The sequence below is a fragment of the Ooceraea biroi genome, chromosome 2 (genome assembly GCF_003672135.1).
Source record: "Ooceraea biroi isolate clonal line C1 chromosome 2, Obir_v5.4, whole genome shotgun sequence".
Classification (NCBI taxonomy): Eukaryota; Metazoa; Arthropoda; class Insecta; order Hymenoptera; family Formicidae; genus Ooceraea; species Ooceraea biroi.
This window is the reverse complement of record NC_039507.1, coordinates 13515716-13537639: the sequence shown is the minus strand read 5'-3', so window position 1 is coordinate 13537639 and position 21924 is coordinate 13515716. Positions and strand designations below refer to the sequence as shown.

General features: G+C 43.4%; 1 protein-coding gene across 1 annotated transcript in view; it reads right to left on the bottom strand.

The window, feature by feature from the left end:
* The window catches only part of LOC105285275 (protein tincar), a 129918-nt gene that overhangs the window by 12421 nt on the left and 95573 nt on the right, over positions 1-21924 (bottom strand). Inside the window, exons 9-11 of the mRNA XM_026967762.1 lie at positions 1457-2092; positions 880-1067; positions 77-270 (exon numbers count right to left, since the gene is read on the bottom strand). Coding sequence (XP_026823563.1) covers positions 77-270; positions 880-1067; positions 1457-2092 — 1018 coding nt within the window. The remainder of the gene's footprint in view (positions 1-76; positions 271-879; positions 1068-1456; positions 2093-21924) is intronic.

Sequence of the window (21924 nt, the reverse complement as noted above, 5' to 3'; positions counted from 1 at the left end):
TGGCGGAGCCTTAATCGATGAGCTACGGTCCGGATAAGCCCCGCCGTGCGTAACACGCCTCTATATAGATATTTACCTGCCGTGAGCGTAGAAGTACATGACCATGCTGGAACAGAGCACGAGGAAGGACGAGAGGGCGAAGAGCACCAGAGTTACCGGGGGATCCAGCAGAAAGTAAGAGTCTCCGAATATTGTCGAGATTGTACTGGTGGTCGCTACGGTGCGATGCCGAAGCAGCGGCAGGACCTTCAAGGCACCTACCACCTGAACCTGGGAACATTTACATTTACTGTCTGATGAGACAGGGCTTTTCGATAAATGTACATCGAGTTTAATTAATATCTTAATTAACTTTTAATTAAGATATTGATTTTGAAAGATTGACTTTATTAATTAATATCTTAATCATCTTATTTTTAATTAATTAATTAAGTCAATTTTTGTGAAATCTCGTGTATCAATAATTATAGTTCTCGTTCTTGATGGAACATGTAATTGGCAATTTGATTTTATACTTGTGTTACGAAGCTGAGAGATTATTAATCTGTCAAATTAATGCGATATAATACAGCTACAGAGCTAGCCATAAACTTCCATATCTGTATGAACGTTTTTATTTTCGGTGTTTCTTTGAAATTTTTCGTGAGCTTCTCTTCCAATTATGTCAATTAAAGTTTGAGGTTTTTCAACCCACAAAGTATCGCAATCATCTCGTTTCGTAATGTATATCCCGGGAGTTCCGACGTTTCTCGGATTCTTAGCCAGCGTTTTATTAAGTTTCCGGCTTCCGTGGCAGTGTACACGGGAACGCGCGGACTCGAGATGCTGCCGAAGTTTGCCGCGAGTTTTAACTGGCATCAGATACTTTGCGTTGCTTACCTTGTAAAGGACGGACATTCCGGCGTAAGCCAGCAGACTCTGCGCTGAATTTACGACCAGCTGCAGACTGAAAATTGTACCCAATGCTTTGTTGCACGACCAGAAGACGGCGGGATACCTTACCGAGTAGACGCCGAGCGCGGCGATGTAATTCAGATATTCCAAAGTAATCGGGCCGTATGATTCGGCTGAAAAATAGAGTGCGCGGCACATGAATATAATCGCCTTTCAACGAGAGCGCGGATATTCCGCCTGCGATATTTATTCCCGACTGTTGACATCACTGTTGCTGTCGGATCCGACGCAGATAATTTCTACCGAAATATATCACGAAAAACAGCGACAATCGCTCTTTGGCCAACTTATCACCCTGCTAATGGATTCGCCATGAAGTTTTTTGCCAACATTATAACGAAAACAAAATGCCTCCCCATTTTCTATAATCATCTTCCCCGCAATGCACGTGCACACATTAACTAATCCGCGCTCCATAAATATTTTTCCCATCAAGACAACGTTTCACGGAGTAAAGAGACGATCGGATTACGACCTGCCGGACAGCTCGAAGCCGCTTTACCTGAAGTCTGAAGCTCCAGGTTCAGGTTCTCGGGATGATCGAGATCCGCCAGGCTGTTCATCATCAACGACATGCTCTGCGCCGTCATGTTTCCAGCGGCGGCTCGCGAGGGCCTTGCCGTGGTGGATAACCGCGTGAGATTCTTCGCCTTTGACCTGCCCTTTGAACCGCCGCTTCTGACGACGCTTCTTAAGGTCGGGCGTCTTGCGGTGCTGTTCCTTGGCGGCATCGTTGTTCTCGAGTTCGCGGTTGGAGTCGGTGCTTCGGTGCTGGTACTCGTGGTCGTCGATGCGGTCCTACCGGAAGTAGGATTTGCACCGGGGTTGGAAGTAGTAGTTCGGACCAACGGCGGACCCGTGGCGACCGGGTGAAGAACGGCCGAGAACATAGTGGTTGCCTCGCCAATACGAGTCTCGACAATGTTGGGAAGCGCCGCATTCGTCAAACTGGGCGTTGAAGTAGTGAATTCGTCCAGGTTCTCGTTCACGCCTTCTTCCGGGATCTGGGTTACGTAGGGCTGAGGAGTTATCGGACCGGTCAAGGTGCTCAGGTTGCCAATCGGGTTCATGAAGCTTAGTAGAACCAGCCGATCGCGATGTATCACCATCCAGTCCAGATCGGTCCTCCATATTGCATCTAGAAAAGAGTAAAAAACGAAATTTATATAATGTAACGCGTTCTGTTCGGGATTCGAACAAGTCTTCAATATATTGCATAGTATAAAACGGGCTTTAAGACGGACTTTATTTTTGTGCTCCCGTTTTTGCTCGTTTTCGTGTGACACGTCACATCGCGAGTTCTCGTTCGCGCGAACAGCTGACTTCCTCGTGCGATCGAAAGTGACCATCAACGTATAGTATGGACTGCGTTCAGGCATAGAAAAATATGACCGGCCGAAAGAAAGAGATAGCGACTGGTGACGATGATGAACCAAGCTCTGTCTCTTTCTAATCAGTAGCGTAGTAGAGAATTGGAAAAAGAGCAATTGGCTGTCACTTACAATTCCTCTTTGTTTAATTGTAGTGACACGAGTGACACTTTTCGTACACTTCCATGTACGGATCGCGCAATCCATACTACATGTCGATGAAAGAGACAAAGCGAATTATAACATCGAAAAATGACTGATTTCAGCCTATTTTTCTAGGGATAAAGTAGCCAAGAATTCTCTCTCGATCGGCTCGTCGAAGTCCTCGCCAGTCAGTCCAACACGATCTATCGAGGGTCTAAAAGACCATCTACAATAGCAGTAAGCAGTAAGAAGAGTTTGAGCATTCAAGGAAAGTTTTATACGTGCAACAGATCGGTAATAATGAAACACGCTTTATAAATTCAGAAGTGACGAATGAAAAAGTTTACGGTAACCTAATTTATTTAAAACACTTTTGCCATCCCCTTGAATAATGGGTTTTGTGAAATTCCTGAGCTTTTATCCACCAACACGTAGCTGTCACTTTCCGGGTCGTTCAATTTTTTGTGAGACGTTACTCAATTGAATTATCCTCCAGCCGGACGAGTTTTTTTGTGATATCCTGCTTTATAACCGGCTTTATTGCATACAGTAAAGCTGTGGCGAGCTTGAAAGGGGACAATGACAGCACGGAACGTTCCTTCGATCGAGTGACCCTCGAAAGAGTCTCGTCGCAGAGTGTTCCAGAAGAGATAAGTGTCGTCATGGTGCCCATGCGGTCATAGATTTCATATCCAGTATTTGGTCACTCATCGGCCATTCCATTTATTCTTGTAAATAAATGAAAATGGAAATTGATGGGAATGTAATATAATTAAGCGCAAAATAATTACGCATATTCACGCACATTCATAAATAATATTAAAGTAATACTATAATCCTAATCAATAATACAGCAACACTAATTTTAGACATAATATCACAATGCGTACAAATTTATCTAATTATTTTGCGACAGTTTATGATGTTTAATTAAATAACATGAATATTTGCGTGCTTCATTTCTGTGATAATATATATAATAATATGAATTAATAGTGCGTCTCTGATAACGAGTTATAAAATTTGCAATTAAATTTTTGTAATATTCACTCGTGTTTGCTGAACTTTCACCGGTAGCTTTCACGGAAGTATCTAAAAAAAAGCTTTGAATAGATGTTGAAGGGCGAAAGAAAATACCAATACATCGATTTCCCATCCGGAACAATCGACTACCCTCTTTTTCCTTGATAAGTTCCTTTTTTTCCGTCGCGATTTAAAATGCTTCTTAGGTCTCTTTAAGTTCCGTTTTTCTTTTGATTTGTTTCTTATTGGCTCACCCGCTTTCTTTCCTGTCGTTTTTTTCAACCTTTGAGCCTCGCGTAACTATTATCGATTTCATTGAACCACAATCGCAGGGCGATATTTTATTCTTGCACCTTAGATAACAGATACAATGAAGACCGAGCGATTTTTAAAGCGCCTAACGTATTATAGAGCGATTGGATATCGTGCTTTCTTGCTCTTTATTTAACATCTTTTTCGAATTTAACATCTTTATTTAACATCTCTTTTTAACATCTCTCTTTATTCAATATCTTTTTCGAATTTAACAGCTTTGTGTCATCTTTGTGTTTCAAAGTCTGTCGCTTTTGATAGTTAGATATTCTAAAATTTTTAGAAATTTATTTTAGAAAAAAGTATTTAGAAAAAAAAGAGTACATATAATATTCTACTATAATATTAAAAACACAAGAAATAAATTTCTCGACACAACTCGACGAAAGCGTAATTAAAGCGTTATTATTAAATAACTGATTTTCTATATTTTCTACAAATGCATTATACGAAAAGCAGAAACGTGTTATCATCGTTCGCTTAAATTCTCTGCTCTCAGCGATTTTCTTTTTTTTTCGATCGACGTTGCCGGTGGGAAAGTGCGTTCACTTAACGGGCGAAATCACACGTGCTGACATTTACGATTGGCTCATAATGGTTTTATATGTGCTTATCGCGATTACCGTAACGTCAGCCACGGGAATGAAAGGCTCTTGCCTTCTCCAGCTGCTGTACGGTGTCTTGTAATGGCGTCTTCATTTGTAACCCGACGAAAATTTTGACACTGTACGTCCGATGTAAATTGTGTCGGGGTTTTAACTGCAATGTTTAAATTGACAGCACCTGCTGCCTCGCACGGTACGTACTTTCGAAACTTACTGTTTCGCCAGGACACATTCGAATGTGTTTTGCTCGCCTCGGAGATCTGTCATTATTGCGCGCATCTGCGATCATGATTGCATTCTCGGGGAAATTTCAAATTCCGCACAAATATATTAATGAGGCGTCACAAGATAGCCCCGTAAAATCCTTGCGGTTATTCATCGGTTAATGACAGTGATCGATAAATAATTTGATATTGCATGAAACTGATTAGGAGTTGCATTAAATGGAAAATAGCAACAAAATAGGTACGACAGACTTCATAATTTTTAACATTTCACGATTATGGAGAGAAACAATTGGCAGTTTCTTGTGCAAATTTCCCGCGTGTTCGATAATATTTATATAATAATTTATATTCTTTTACGCGTGCGGAATGTGGAAGAATTAATATCCCATTACATCTTAATAAGAGATGTCGTTAGACATGCGATCATTTACTGTAAATATAATTTTTTCTCGCATGAAATTCATTATTTCGCAATATACGAGAAATATGAATGCGGCATTGAATTAAATTTATCGGTGACGGAAAATTAAATCTGTCCGTCTCGGTAATTGGTTATAGTTAATGAGCCACCGACGAAACTTTGTCATCTAACATTCGACCAGTTGTAATATTGCGGTAATATTGGCAATACTTCTCCGCCGTCTCCGTCATTGGATAATTACATTTTAATTGTATTTTCGCCAATACCGCATTGAACATGGAATTAATAAACTCCTTTACGACAAGCTGTGATCTGAAGAACAATAAAGCTACTTGTTAATCCTACGCGCGGGACCTTATTACAATCCAATATAAATAGATTTGATAAAATAAACATGATTTACATGCATTATTGATACGCATCGAACAGCGTCAGCTAATCAATAAACTAATGTGTCCAATAATAAATACATCCTTGCCGTGATGAGAGAACATATATCTTCTCTCAAAAAACTGGGAACAATCAATTACACGCTTTACAAAATAAACGTAAATCTTTAGTGTTTTGCACGTCAACAACAATGTTGCAAAGCAAACGCTTGCAGTCGACGCTTTCGTTGTTGCAGCTTACGCGCACTGTTGCGTCATCCATTTTAATGTAGCGATACGCTGAATTTTGCAAGTTGTCGGATTCAGCGGATTAAAACGAGCGTGAAGCATCGGTATATGTATCGTGTGTGTCTGTTCTCGATTTCCTCACAAACGGACGCGCGCGGATGCTGAGAGGGCGAAAATCACGCGGGAAATCCAGTCGAAGGTACAAAGTCGCGCTTAATTGACCGTCCCTTACGTCTGTCCCTTCCGCGGGACTCGAAATATTTTTACCCTTGGAATACAGAGTAATTACAGCCGAGGGATTAAACTTCTCTCAACCTACGGCGCTCCCCCGTCCTTCACCGTTCTTCCGCATTCTCGGTATCTTTAATCCCGCCGAGGATGACGTGGAAGGATTTAAGCCGCGTGGAGGACAAAAATAACGGATATCCCGCTGCCTTAAGTCAGATTACGTCGCTTTCATTGGAGCTTCCTCGTGCTGGCGAGTGTCACTTGGCAGCTCTTAATTGCGCAAGTTGCGCACCAACAAATTACAGAAACGCGTTCTAATCAGCTTCACCTAACGGCATCAGACCCGCTAAGGCGGAACGCGCTAGGCGGAAGTGGTTCGTGACAGTTGATTCTTTTTGCAAAAACAATCGGAGAGTGATACATCCACTTTAGTTCTCGCCTGTGCTGGTCCGGAACTTGCGACGGGGCACGCATACAGAGACAGCCACGAACCCGTCTCTTATTCCAAGTTGCTCCACCATACATCCGAGATGCGTCGAAATAGCAACGAGGAGGTACAGTTGTTCCTTCTCGAAAGGGAATTCCGAAGAGATGGAACAATTCCACCCCTTTAGACAGACTTCCTCCTCTCCTCTCCTTCCTCTTCTTCTTCTTCTTCAGACTTCAGAACGGTTTTCTTGTAACGACTACAACTGCTGATCGACGACGGCAGCACGCGCGATGCACACGAACGCATTCAGAGCTGGCGAGAATTGGATGATTTGGACAACTGCATTCTTTAATCGTGAGCGAGCTTCGGTCAATTAATTAAAATGTGTATCGGTTGACACGGCGCTGTTTAACAATCGCGCGCAAAAACATTTTAATGTAAATCGAATGAGCTCGCGATTCATTATAAATTTACCAGTTCGTGCGCGTAATTATATTACTATGTACAGGCCAATGAAATTTGCATTCTTGGACGCTCGGCTTTGCATGTTTAATGGCTTATGAAACCGCATCGGCCGTTGCGCGTTTCGACTATTTTCTCCTCCATTGTCACAAAGTTTTCATTGTTTTAAGCCGTCTGTCCGCCCGTCGCGGCACACGTCACGGCATTGTATTTCCATAACAATATATCACGTTCGTTCACACGCACCCCCTCGTTACGCTCACTTTATCGTTTATTAAGATACTCGGAAATGGCCGGAAGCCGCCGTTATGCAGTTTTGCAAGCATAAACGCCGTAGTACATAGAGTTGGACCAGCGAATTCTCTCTGGCAACGCATTCACCGACACGTTTCTTTCTCTCTTTCGACGCATTTCGTGTTTCAAGCTTAAAGAAGGAAGTACCGTTGCGATCGTGCCGGCTGATGCTGCCTCCTCGCGTATGCAAGTCGGACGCGATCGGTCGGGTCGCTAACGGTCACGTTCAACTTCATGAATACAAGAGAGCGCGACGTCGGAAAGCGGAGGGGTTGCTGGCAGCTTCCAGCAACCCCTGACCCTCCTATGAGAGCTGAGCAGCCATCTACCCACTCACCCGCTCCTCCCCTCGCTGTTGACAGGAGGGTCACGACAGTGACCTTTTGTAATGGCGTTATCACCGCCACTCGGTTTCCAGCTCGATGAACAAAAAGGAGCCGCTCACAATTATAACGGACCGGTCGTGCATCTCCGCCGAGTGACTTTTCGAAATGGCTTTCCGTCCATCGGCAATGCGCCAACTCGCCACGCGAGCGTAGCACGTCGACACGTAAGGGCGAAGGGCGCGGTGGAACGTTTATTCTTCGCCGCTCACTAATTACATCCGGTCGCTAATTACGTAATGTGCGCTGCAGTATCTGCGGGTCGATCGGATGACCTGACCTTCGCGTAAAACTGCGAGGAAAAGGTGCAATCCCTGCTCTTAGCGACTGGATCAGACTTTCGGGTTGCAGCCACGTTTCTCATCACTTTTTGGTTCCTTTATCCTGTTTCTTATTTCATTTTTATTATTTCTTCTATTCCTTCAAAGGAAAATTTCCTTCAAAGCTCAGACGAGAATGGGACGAGAACCAGACAGAACCTCCGCAATGCATAATGCAACGACGCATGGATGTAAGCCAAGAAGCATTTTTGTCAATAGAGGATATTATGCGGCGAGTTCAAAGGGAAGTAAAGAACAACAGGTGCACCTGTGATAACGCCAACCATCCAAACAATCGTAAACGATCGCGCGATTTCTCGCGTGTCGAGTTATCCGCGCTTTCAGAAATGACATTGTAACGTCGAAGCGCGCGTCCGCGCGCGGATAACGTATCGCCGAAGCGTGTAATTGCCATTATCGCTTGCGCTCGACGCTGCCGCGCGTGAGCGATGCACCAGGTAGAGCGGTAATGATAACACGATGCATATTTTACCGGATATCGGGCGCCGGAGGAATTGCTCATGAAACATGTTGCGCACCGCGTTGAGTCTATGAATACGAGATGCGCATCGGGAGAGATGCACTCGGCAGACGCACCGCGTGCGCGGTATCTTCCAGCTATTTTTCTCTGGGAAAAAGTATGCAGATTATGCGCCATTATCGCGCGTGCCACCAGGTATAAACATGAGTGAAAAGCTCGATTAACGAATTCCCGCGACGCGGCTTCCGATTGGCGTATGCAGTTGCTTTGCAATCGAAACGCAATCATTTCTCATTGCTCCTGAAAACAGGATGATTATTACGACTGTTAAGAGAGTAAAGATAACGAGTAGAAGAAAAGAGGAATAAAATGCAATCATATTGATTAATAAGAATAATCAAGCTCCGCTAAATACGCGATATCAGAGGTTTAATCGATTCTGAAAGCAGGACAAAAACGAAGCTTCCCTATCTAGACGTAACTACTTTTTAATGAAACTTCCGTTCCATTCCGATCTAAAAGTGCTGAAATATCCCATTTTCTGCGGCCGATTTCCATCAAGCGGCGAATTGTAATAAACAATTGACGCATATCGATACTCTCTCGTCGCTCCGAAACCGCGAGGCCGGACACTTCCGGGTGCTCGAACGCGTGGTCGTCAATCGACAATTGCATTTCCGATTTCGCGTGATCGAGCAACACGCGCACAGCTTGTAAACCGCAGCGGGTGCGTCCTGGCACACTTCCGGTCGCGACGCGACCCGGGATGCGTTCAACTAAATTACCGATAATGAAATTGCGTAGCAGCATGCCGGGGTGATAGGCTCTCGAGCGTGTTGGCGTGACGACCGTGATAGGGGTAGGTGCCCCGTACGCGTAATCGGCCGCTCAACCCGGAAGACGGGCTCGGGGGTGGCGGAGGAGGGCCAAGGCGGGTGGAAAAGGGCGGAGCCGGTCGACGTAATTTTATGTAAACTAATTACGCGCTAATTCGGTTATGGTCAACGTGCGCGGAATAGAGCTGTCAGGCGGCCGCACTGCAATCAACCCCGCAAGGGACAGCGCGGGGCAAACAGAATCAGGAGGTTGCGCGGGGGAAAGGTTAGGAAGCGAGGAGGGTGAAGGGCAACGGAGACGGGGACGAAAAAGACGGGAGAGGAAGACCTGAAGAGAACAAGAACAAAGGGGGCGGAAGAACTTGGAATCAGCTCTACCCAGTGCGTCGTTCTTGCACGGTCTTGCCACCCTCCGCCGGCCTCCACGCGAGTCATTTCCGTGCCGCGAGTGCATGAGGAAGGAATGCGCACACGAGGGAGAGAGGAATCATTTATAATCCTTGACGGCTACAGTCGCTTATTGAAATTTTTCGCTCGCGCGAGCGAGTCTTCTGATAAGCGATCGCGTCGCCAGCTAATTAGAATTATGCTCGAACTTTTGCTGCTCCTGCTACTCGGGCGCGATTCAAATTGCTCAGGGAGTTTCATTCGACGTGTTCTTCCTGCAGATACATACTGCATACGGTAATTGGGAGGCAGATAATTCGCTTGAAAATGCATGTTAACTATGCGGAATTAGTGCACCCTTTCTCCGAAAATTAATAGTCGTACATCCATCGACCATCGTCCGCAAGAACATAAATAATAACAGTAATGATACATTCGTGCACATAAACGTAACATGCACGCGTTATTTAATTCCTCGAAAAATATGTTTATAGTTTTGCACGCGCTCCTTCATTAATTATCTCTCCTTCTCTCCCTGTTTCCTGCCAGTTACGATGTTATATGCTAAAAAAATGAAGATAATAGTAAACGTAGTATACATGAGACGTGCAGCTATTTCCATGCAAAACTAGCGTGTATATTGAAACAAAATGAAGATAATAGTTTGCAATAGTAAACGTAGTATACATAACACTTGCAGCTATTTTCATGCAAAACTAGATGCATATTGAAACAACGCTCTTTTGTTGAAGTTTGTCGGGAGAGTCCCACTGTACTTTCACTCCCGCGGAATAGCGCGACGCTTTGTTGCACGCCGCGGTTGTATTTTTAGTTAAAAATCGCGCGCTGATATTATTTTGCAACAGACCGGCCGTACCTCGCGAAATCCGTATCCGAGAAAAAGCAGTCGGTCGCCGCATGAGGTACGTGGGGTGCGAGGAGAGTTGGAGTTACGTTGTGAAATTGCATCAATTCTCCGCGAGGGAGACGGGACAGAAATCGCCGCGAGCTTTCAAAGGTTTAAACGAGACGGGGGCGTTCAAGGAGGAGGGATTTTACGAACGGGAAATCCTGCAGCAAACTGTATGCACACACCTGACCGATCAATACACGAGCGAGGACGTAGCCAGGACGAAGTTACCCTGCTATATCCCCGTCCGCCTCTTCACCCCGCCGCGGGATGAAACTTTCGCGGCGATAACGCAGTTAAAATTGGAAGCTACTTTATTGTCAGTATTATCATTAAAAAAAAAGAATGAGAGGAAGAGAGACTAAAGATTTATCTCTGGCGGCTTATTAAGCGGTGGCGGGGAGAATCAAGGTACGAGAAGACTTGAGAAAACTTGGAGATTCGGGAAGGAAGGGAGGAGGCGGGGAGGATGGAGAGATTAATGAATTTTAATCGAAAACGCGGGCGATTATTATTTTCGCGAAGTTTGCTACGCGTTCGACAGGAATCGCGATTAATCGCGATCAGGAGATGGAAGGAAGAAGAGGGTAAATATTGCACATGAGTTGAATAATTGAGACTGTGTCAAGATTCAAAAAAACGCAACTGTTTGAGGGATAAGCGATTCCGTGGAAAGCGTAACGTGAAATAACGAAACAATAAAAATCGTATCATTGTTATTAATCATTATTATTATTATGAAACCGATTGGAGAGCTGCGCCTATTTTTACATTACGTAATAAATACATCTCTATATCCTCAATTTATTTGCGATATGAGGCACGTCATATCCACGATATCGCGTCTCTTTTTGCACATTTCAGTTATAATATCGGAACATGAGAGATACAAGAGCACACAATGGGGAACGCAATAACTTGATTTTCCTTCCTTTAAAAAATTATCCGCGATTGAAATACGATCTCATGTTACCGTGGATCGCTATTAACAACGTTGCGCTCGATTCTCGATTTTCGCGTTAAATCGCGCATCGCGTATATTAAATGTCGGAGCAATATGCGCTGTATATTGTCTGACAACTTCTTTGTTTATAAAATCAACAGACAGGAGCTACACCTTCCTTCTCCGCTGCCCGCAGAGTGATTTCGAAAGTTTTGTGGCGCACAATGTTTTATCCATACATTTACGGAGGGAGTTCGAGGCGCTTAAATATTTATGACCGTCGAGGAATATCCATGGTCGTCACTTTTCCGTACCTCTTTATTCTGATATTCAAGCATACCATCCGTATGATTGCAGGAGACCAAATCGACTGCCTGCGCCGCGGATCTATAGACCTCGGGTTATAACGGACGCTCTCTGTTTGACCATTAAACGGCAAGGTCTCCTTATTTGATGCAAAAAATTTAGTATTTTTCGTGGGCACATTAAAAATTTCTGTCTGAACGAGGACGCGAGCAGAGTAAGCTCGCGAATTATTTGAGTGCATTTAATAGCGATTCCATCTATCTGCCTGCTTGTCTCCTTCTCTCTATTTCTGTCTTGAGCGCGTCCGATCATCCGACCCTTACGGAAACGAAGAGGAATTTCACCTCTTACGGTCCTTTAAAGTTTCTAGCAGGCGAATCATTAGCACGTGATCCCTATTAGCAACAGGTATAATGAGCGAACTTTGACGCCACCCTCTCCCGCCGCGGGAGTTTATGTTCAATAAACCATCTCCTCTCTCTTTCTCTTTCCCACTTGCTCGACTTCTCCTTCACTGAAATCAATCGATGCGTCAGTCGATATCTGCGCAGAAAATTGGATACGTCTCGGTGAGCTGGCCCGGGGATCCAGTCGATTGCGAGATCTCAGACGGAAAAGCGCGTCGAAAGTTTTCCAGCTACGGCGCGAATGCGAGGAAAAAGGGATCGGACATAATGATAACACGGGTTTTCACTTTAACGGTCGAATCGGGGGGTACGGATATTCATGCAAGAACAACAGCCGTTGGTTACCTGTCAGCTCTCCCTCTGACAGGAAGATCGAAGCAGGTGTAACATTGCTGTCAATCGAACGATCTGATCTCCATACAAAGTTTCCATGGTTATTTATGCGTTTAGCTAGAGATGTTGCAATGCCGCGTAAGCAACGTGGAAATCCACTCTTGCCTTGTACCACATAAAAATCGCGTTAGTACCACACTCTGCACGCATTTTCGCAATTGTGTTTTACCATTCGTATGGTTTATATTTTTATATTTCTTCGAGAGATTTTTTAGATAAACGCATTAAAAAAAAACGTTTTTTGGAAAAACTTATATTACTTATTACTATGTTTAATCTTGGAAATTCAATTGGTTCGCGCAGAATAAATTCAATTAATTAAAGCAGAGATGACTAGTCAAATAAAGTTTCATTTCACATTAACACGGCAATGTGTTCTCGCTGACGTAAATTTTATTTATGCGTATGCATAAGAACGTCGCATGTAATTATGTATAAGACCTCGAAGATGCAGGGAAACATGACGTAATGGAAGATAACATCGGAAAGCGTAACCGAGGAGGAGCCCCTATTATAGGAGGAGTGGAGAGACGCAAAGGGAAACATTTACTTTTCATTCTGACTTCTTGAACTTTGCATATAGCTTTGCACCATGCTCTAATGAACGTCAACTCTGTTTTGCGAGATATTGTCTGTCCTCTCCTCGGTGCTTTCTCTCCAAGTGCGAAATGTTCTTTACCTTTCCTCTTTCTCTTACTTTCCCTTCCCTCCCACTCTCTCTCTCTCTCTCTACTTCTTCCTCTTTTCCTTCTCTTTAACGCCTCGGAGCAAAAGAAATTACAAACGCATCGGATGTAATACCACCAAGAAAATTTCTGCGGATTACGAAGGGCCTTCGGGTGATCTTTGCAAGTTAAGGCGCTGCTAATTCCATTACAGTCCGAAGGGATACAATTGCTTAATTCGGTCGGACGGTTACTTTGAAGTCTCGCCACAAAGTGCTTACATCATTAGCGCAATAGCGGACGAAAAGAATATTTCTTGAATCGAGGATTGAGTATCTTGCGGTATCTTAATTGAAGAAACGGCGTGACTCAACAGAAGCGTATCAAGAAAAGTGCTTGAAATGTGTGCGGATTTCAATGCCGTAAAATCTTCTCTCTCTTCCATTCCAATTCGTCGATAAATTTCGCGCTGATCTGCGAGATTTATCCTCAACGTAAGGTCCTCAACGTGAATGAGATACCCATATAAAATTATGGACTCATTCCACACTCGCTCGAGTTACCGGCACTGTATTTCTAGGAGGACATATCGATCCGCTACAAAGAGACGAGCGAAATCGACGCGTATTGGCGCGAGCACGTATCGAATTAAATACAGGACGGACCGTACAGCTGCATAATTTTTCAATCGGTTCGTATGATTCATATGGGACTAATGAAATCCATCGAGTTTGTCGAACGGCCGGCGCTCTCGAATCCGATTTTCAAGCCGAGTTTAACGAAGGCCGCCCTTAACGAGGCGTATAATCTATCGATATTTACAGCGTTGGCCAGACTTTCTGCGCGAAGCAAATTATTAACAATTTCATTATCCAGGTCTCTTTCCATCGTTTTGCGGTGCAACATGGCTGAGGGCGGCTCGAAGGGCGCCGGATCCCATCAAAACACTGGCGAGTGCAATCGCGTAATGCGGTGCTAAAGCAGCAAGTTTAAGTGCGGCAAGTTTAAGTACGCCGCTCGTCCTATTTTTCAAGTGCTCACACGGTCGAGAGCAATCTTGTGTCGCATGCGCGCTCGAGGTACTCGAATCCGTTCCAAGAACTCGCAGTGTGCGCCCAGAATCGTCGGCGACGGTCCTGTCCACGTGAATTGTTGACTCGTACTACTGTGAGATACCAGCGTCGACTTGAACTCGCAAGCGACTGAGCGAGTTCTCGCTGTGCTCAGCCGGAAAATTATTCTCTCTCTCCTCTCTTGCGCGGCACTCGTATAAAACACTGTCTCGCAAGTACTCTCATCTGTCCTTGTCTGCAATCCTTTGAAATAAGAGCGCGAGTTATTGGAATGATGTAGGGAGGATTATATTAGGAAAGGTGGAGGTCCCATGGAAAAGAAGTGGAAATGTCTCTTTGTGCATTTTTATGGTGCGATGCTCGTGTACACTTGGCTTTATCCGCTTCCTCGATTTTCCAACGCGTTTCCCTTGCTTTAATTACGTGATTAAGCGCGGATTTGTATAATCGCGATTACTGCGCTAACTGGATTGAGTGCGCGCACACTATTTCATGAAATTCACACTATTTCATGAAATTTCGCTCACGCAGTCACTTGCTTGCGAGTGTTTGCTGCTAGAGAAGGTATAATCTAGCAGAGCGGGATTTTAACCCGCTATTCGGCTGACGCTGCCGTACGCCAAAGGTTTAAACGGCGAGTGCACGAATGATGTTTACTCGGCTAATGTACATACACGAAGGAGAACGCAAATATCTCACGTGCATCGGGCCAACGATATTTCTTTCAGCAGCCTTAAGTACAAGCAGCGATATTTACGGCGATATTAGCGATAGGATAAAGGAGAGAATATTGCGCTCGTGATTATGCCTCTGCTCGCCTTCCTTAGAATGCTGCCGGCGTATCATCAAATCTGTTGCACGGCGACTTTATTGCACGTATAATGCAGATTGAAGCGTACGACCATGTATTTCTCATTCACGGGAGCCAGCCGGGGAGCTTTTATGAAAGTTAAAGGCTTTCTTTTCGAGCGTTCCCCGAGGAATCTTATTATTCGCGCGAAACGGCCATCCGAGAATATTTATAATGAAACTTGAAATTTGCATAATTACAGTCAGAAGGTGAAAGGTATTTATTCGGCGCGCGGGTATCCGCGTTACGCACAGTAGAAATAAACGTTATTCACGCGGAATACACGTTGATACACGAATCCGTTTTAATTTTCTCGTTCGCATCAATCACGTACGTGTCGAGCTTATTCGGTGAATTTTGCGGATATCTTTTTGTAAATTAATAAATGAAGATGTCGAATTGTCGATGAATTTAACGATCGAGTCGGATAAAGTTCTACTGAAAATTCTTTTACGTTGTCCCCATAATTAAGTGAATTGTCAAATGTCTTCCAAGTGTTACAGATGTACAGAGAAACGAGGCATGGCACGCGATCACGGTCGAATTAATTACGGTAGTAAGAGTCGACGTAACAACGATCGTATCTCATCGAACCGCGTATCAGTAATCAGAGTCGTGGCATTTATTCAACGCGTGCTCGGCACGAAAAATGTGCCGCTCGCACGATAAAACGCTATAATGTATCATTGTGTTTCCGTGGCCTAGATTCGATATGATTATTGCGCAGTGGCAACTATGAGCGATAGAAAGGAGCAGCAATAAAAGCCATTCGCCAATTGTTCCCTGTCCTTTACAATTTTAATATTCCTTGTGGAATCCGGACATGTGTTCTTGATGTCTTGTAATATTCTCTCATATTTTCTCTGTTCAATTAATTTATAAAATCAAAACGCACCTGTTCATATAATTATATAATAATATAAAAAATAATATAAGAATAAATTAAACAAGAAATTAAATTGTAAGAGAATAATAATATTTAATATAATTATGCATACATTATTAATATAATACTTAATAAAAACAAATTTATTTGTGATGATATTAACATTTAATTATTACCAATCACTATAGAAATTATTAGTTCGCCAGTAGAATCATTAAAATTGCTAATATTTTATTGAATCGATCAATTCTGGCAATTAGTCAAATTGATTATTACACTCTAATTAGAATAATGGCTGTTTTAAAGACCGATAAATCCCGTTGGCGCACAGTTTCCGTTAGATAAGACATCTCATAACATCGAGACTATTGCTAGAATTGATCGATTCAATAAAATATTAGCAATTTAATTATTAAATTAAATAGACGTTTATCTGCAACAACGTTGACGCATTTTTTACAAGAAAGAAACGACCGATGAAACTCCAATTCGTGATTACATTAAGTAATCACGAATGTATCTATCGGTGGCCTCATTTTTCTTCAATTTTTCTCACAGTAACCGCGAGCTGTGCATGCGTTCACTATGCTCTCACTCTCGTACATTTATCCTAAGCATACCAGAGAGCTACGAAGGCACTCAATCTTGTGAATTCATGGTTTCCCAGCCACGTGCATGAACGTTGCATGGCCAAATCCCAAACGGCGTCGAGTGCCTCGATAAATCGGATTGCTTTGACGAGATGCAACCAAGTTGCACGTATACTCCGTATTTAGCGAAATAGGCGCCGGCGCGCTACGTGAAACTCGTACCTGCGACAAACTTAATTTCGGTCGGAGAACAGGAGAACGCGGAAGGGGTTCTCCGAGACAACCCAGGGGGATGAAGGACGATGGTTTCCTTGGGCGCATCCCGACGCGCGCGCAATACGTTACACGCTGAGCGGCGTGAATAGGGGTTCCTCGAGGCGTACACTTTGCACGCGCTTCCCGTGCTAAACTCCCGTAAACGTAAACATGGCCTTGCGTAATACGAGCGTTAAACTAGCGCAAACTCGCGTGCAATGGCCCAAGTTTTGATCACGCCGGACCAGACCGGCACAGGATCTATCCTATGGTTTTCTACTCCAAGTTTCGCTGCCGCCCTGATATTTTCCGCGCGCCTCCTCGTGCGAGAGGGCTGTTGGTGCCGCAAACAGTATGCACTTTTCCTGCCAGCGATATTTACATTCCTCTTCTAAATCGGACTGATACGTCCAGTTATGAGGGAAAGTTTTCCCGTACACGTGCTAAACACACGGGACTGTCCGATAGACTTGCGGGATTCGAGTGAAGTACCTCCGCTGGTGTAATATTAAATTCATTATTAAATTGGAGAATTTGTTCTAGAACCCTAATGAGAGTTTGTAATTATTGGAATTGCCGTTGTCATTATTATTATACGAACTTGTTTAATTAATGTCTGATCGAATTCCTGCTCTTCCAATCGAATTTGGGGAACAGATCGATCTTTTGGGGGTGAAGAGCAATTTTCTGTCAGAGACGCAAGAGCGGCACTCTCGTACGTATCGTTCCGCGTAAGAACGATGTTCTGCAATTATTATTTGCGCCGTCTGATTAACGCCTGTCAAGGGAAAGTACAAACTTGTTTCAGGATTGATCTACGTGTCCAACTTCCGCCATTTCTCGCTCTTGAATTTCTTTGGGCGTTATATGCGTGCGATTAATTACGGGTAAAGAGTTAAACGGAGCGCGGTAATTTATCTCGCTATTCTTCAGGCCGTCGCAATTTGCTCTTTTCGCGGGAAACCCCTTGTTTTCTGACGGCCGCGCAGCGGCATTCAACCGTGATAAATTGCGCGTGTACGTGCGACACTGATTAGAATAGCCACGCTGATTAGAATACAGCTACGTTGTCCTTATAATTGGGCTCTTGGCAAGGATAGCGTTAGTCTCGCGATCAATAACTCCAAACGTGCATTGATTCTTTCCGAAGCAAAAGTTACAAGTCACAAAAATTCGAAGAAAGCGAATGATTCATGAATCTCGATCAAGTTGAATGAAACAAATCTAAAATCGGAAGTACTAAGGTATCACATAATTTGCACAAAATAATTTCAACGTAAAAGTTACTAATAATCGGCCGACAAACATTATCCGAGAGGATAACAGATTTGCACGGCACACAGTGAAACACGAAAAGAATACGATAGTAAGCGAGAGCGTGAAAAATGTTCTTGGCACTTGACGTGGTTTGCGTTTCAGTCTATAATTAATCCTAGCTGGAGGAAAAAAAGTTCGCTCGAGGCACGGAAGGAACCGACAGCAGGGAGGTGGTCGGGGAAACAGCAGAGCTCGAGTTTGCACATCCGGTCCAGTTTGTGCCCGAGTTAAAGATTTTCATTTCGTCAACAATTTCGTGCGGGTGGAACATCCGGAGCGGCCGGCAATTACGCGCAGGCAGCCGCCGGGAAAATCGAGAGGAAAAATATATCATTCCTCAGCCAGAATCGAGCTGACTCCTGACAAATCTCTCTCTCCCTCTTCCTCTCCCTTTCTCTCTACCTTCATCCCTCTTTCTCTCGGACAAGCGAGCGTGTACGCGCGTGACGTTACAAGGCGAATATGTGCGGATGTACGAGGGTGTTTGCAGCGATGTTACCGCGCCATGATGTCCCGTCGGAGCCGAATACGTACGTCACTTTACCGTAATTACGTGCGAGCTTAATGTGCTCTGCGAATGATACCTATTTGCGAGAGCGCCAACGGTGCATTATCCCGAATACCTTTGGACGTACGCGCGTACGCACGCATGTATACGTTTGTATAAATATGTATGTTGATCCCGTATTAACGGGGCTGAAGTCCCGAAGCGCCAGCCTACCACCCCCACCCACTATCGATATTTGAAAATCGACGAGCACGAAAGCCCGGAATTGGAAAATGTAGAATCGCGATTACACTTGATTTTCCGGCATTTAATTACAGCAGTCCGTTCGAGAATGAGTTACTCACGGTTATCTCTTATTAGTGCGCCGCGGACTGCAGTATCTCTAAATTAGCAGCTTGGACTACTCTACGTCATGAATAGCGTAATTTATCAATTTCGTACCATGAATATCTATACTCCGCGCGAAAGTACGGCTGATATTATTATTCAAGTGTCAACGAGAATGATAATTGCGGTAATACGGAGTTTCGAACTGTATAAGAATCTTCTTTTTTTCTTAGTTATTAAATATAGTTATTAACTATAGTTATTAAATATAGTTATTAAATAATATAATAATTCACATTGTTATTAATTGCTGTTGAAAGAGACACATTTAGAAAATCGATCGCACATTTCATTATTTCTTTAACAAATAACAAATTACTTAACTATCTCGCACATTTTCGCGGCGTACGATCCCGATTAATTAAAAATTTTTTGCAGTGGAATAAATTTTCAAACCCGGCGGGGAGCAGACCCGCTTGAGTGGAGATACAAATTAATACAATTCAGACGTGTGCAGACGACTAATGTTCCCTACGCACCTTCGCATGCACGACGACGACATCGACGAGTTTGCCAACGCTATTATGCGTTATCACTCGCGAAGTTGGAACGTCAGGTGATATCCGCTTGAAAGTTTTTTCTCGCAGCGTGATACATTGCGCGATCGCACGCGATTGGAAGATTAAAAGGGCAATAATGACGACAATATTAACATTTCCTGATTGCTCGTGACTGCTTTACACGTGGACGTGTATAATACAACTACTAATAATACAAGCACGTAATTTCACTCAAATTAATTCCTCGGAAGTATAAATTCAAAAGCAGCTGAAAAATACAGAAACTCCGCGTTTTACTCTAGTAATATTGTATTTTCCTCTCAATCGCTCGCATCAAAATGGAAAAAAAATTGCTAATGTACCTATATCAAACACGCCGCGCAACTCTGCGCCATCGATCCACGCTATATTTTCTCGATGGTTTTAATATCCGCGCGAGAGCACAGACGTTACGCGAAATCGCATCGCGGTGTCACGAGCGGTGCACGCCGGAAATGAAGAACCGCAGCACGGGCGATGACGTAATGACATAAGCGCCCGTTAAATTTCTCATTTTATGCGTCAAGATACCCCGCCGTAAATCGCTGCTTATCGAGTTTAACTTTGACGTAGAAACGCGTTTATTCAGGTCGGCGCGACTGCTCGCCGGCTGATGACATTTCCGGTGTCGAGGACCGACTTGGCATTATCGTTCCGCCGACGAACGGGATGTGAAAACTTCGACAGAGCAATTTTTGAGAGCGCGAGCGCACGTGCTTCAACGTACTGAACGAAGCGCAGTCGTCCGATTACTCCGTTTCGACATTTTGATTCAATTTTCAGCGCGACCTCGTGATAATGTTAGTCTCGCTTCTTAATATTAGGAGTGTGATTTAGTTTTGAGGGCTTTGCAACAGATGGCTGTAGTGTCAGTTTGTTCCAATAGCTGTTTCCGATAACTGTTCTTTCTTACAGTGTTGACATTATCCATGACATTTAGTAGCATTATAGCAATAGATGCAATAACAGTCGTGTTTATATCATCGTAAAAATGTAACTTCCGAAAGCTCTTTAGCATTTTCCACATGCGTTGCTTTTGTTTTTTAATCAAAAGAAAACTGCGGCTGACGGTTATAGAATTCTTGTGGAAACTTATGGTGATTCTGCCCCATCAATTAAGACGTGTGAATACTGGTTTAGACGCTTTAAAAGTGGTCATACTGATGTGAAGGACAAAGAACGCTCGGGACAACGAAGAAAGCTTGAAAATGCAGATTTGCAAGCATTATTGCACGAAAATCCAACACGATCCACTTCAGAACTTGCCAGAGCATTAAATGTTGATCGTACAACAGTTACCAAACATTTACATGAAATGGGAAAAATTCAGAAAGAAGGCAAATGGGTTCGACATCAATTATCGGAAAGTGCCATTTGAACATTTGCATTTCGTTGATCGCCAGGCAAAAAAAGAAGAGTCTTTTGTCTCGGATTGTTACTGGGGATGAAAAGTGGATCTATTTTGATAATCCGAAACGCAGAAAATCATGGGTGGATCCAGGCCCAACCATCAACATCCACTCCGAGACGCAATAGTCACGGTTCAAAAGTAATGCTCTGTATTTGGTGGGATAGTGTACTATGAGCTGTTAAATCTGTATGAGACTGTCACGGCTGATCGTTATCGACACCAATTGTACAAGTTGAAGCAAGCATTGGACCAAAAACGACCACCAATTGCGAGTAAACGACGGAAAGTGATTCTTCTTCATGACAACGCTCGACCTCGCGTTGCGTTGTCAGTGAAAGAAACACTATTAGAGCTTGAATGAGAAGTCTTACCGCACCCCGCGTATTCTCCGGACATTGCTCCATGCGATTATTATTTGTTCCGGTCGATGCAACACGCTTTAGAGGATACACACTTTCATAATTTGGAAGAAGTGCGAAAATTCGTCGACGAATGGATCAACTGAAAAGAAGAGTGATTTTATCGTGGTGGAATCCATCTCTTGCCAGAAAGATGGGAAAAAGTTATAGAAAACGAAGGAAAATATTTTGATTAAGGTATTTATTCATTATCATATTTAAATACATGCGTTTTTGAGCAAAAAAAACCCTCAAAACTAAATCACACCCCTAATATTATACTTCTTAATATTATACGTTATATAATATATAACATTAATATTAAGACAAAGACAAAGACGTACAAAGGTTACACAAAGACGTGTTTTATTTTACTCAATTCAATGCTTCCATCAGGAGGTAATAAAATCCTATTAAAATGATTAAAACCGTCAGCCGTACATGAGTAACGAGCAGTCCAAGTGTTAAAAGCGATTCCATGGCGAACATCCATCTGACAATTTTGGTAACAAGGACTCTCTTGCACGGAACGTTGCGCACATTGCATTTGTTTCGACATACGTGATTTCGTGCACGCGTCGACTGTTTTAAT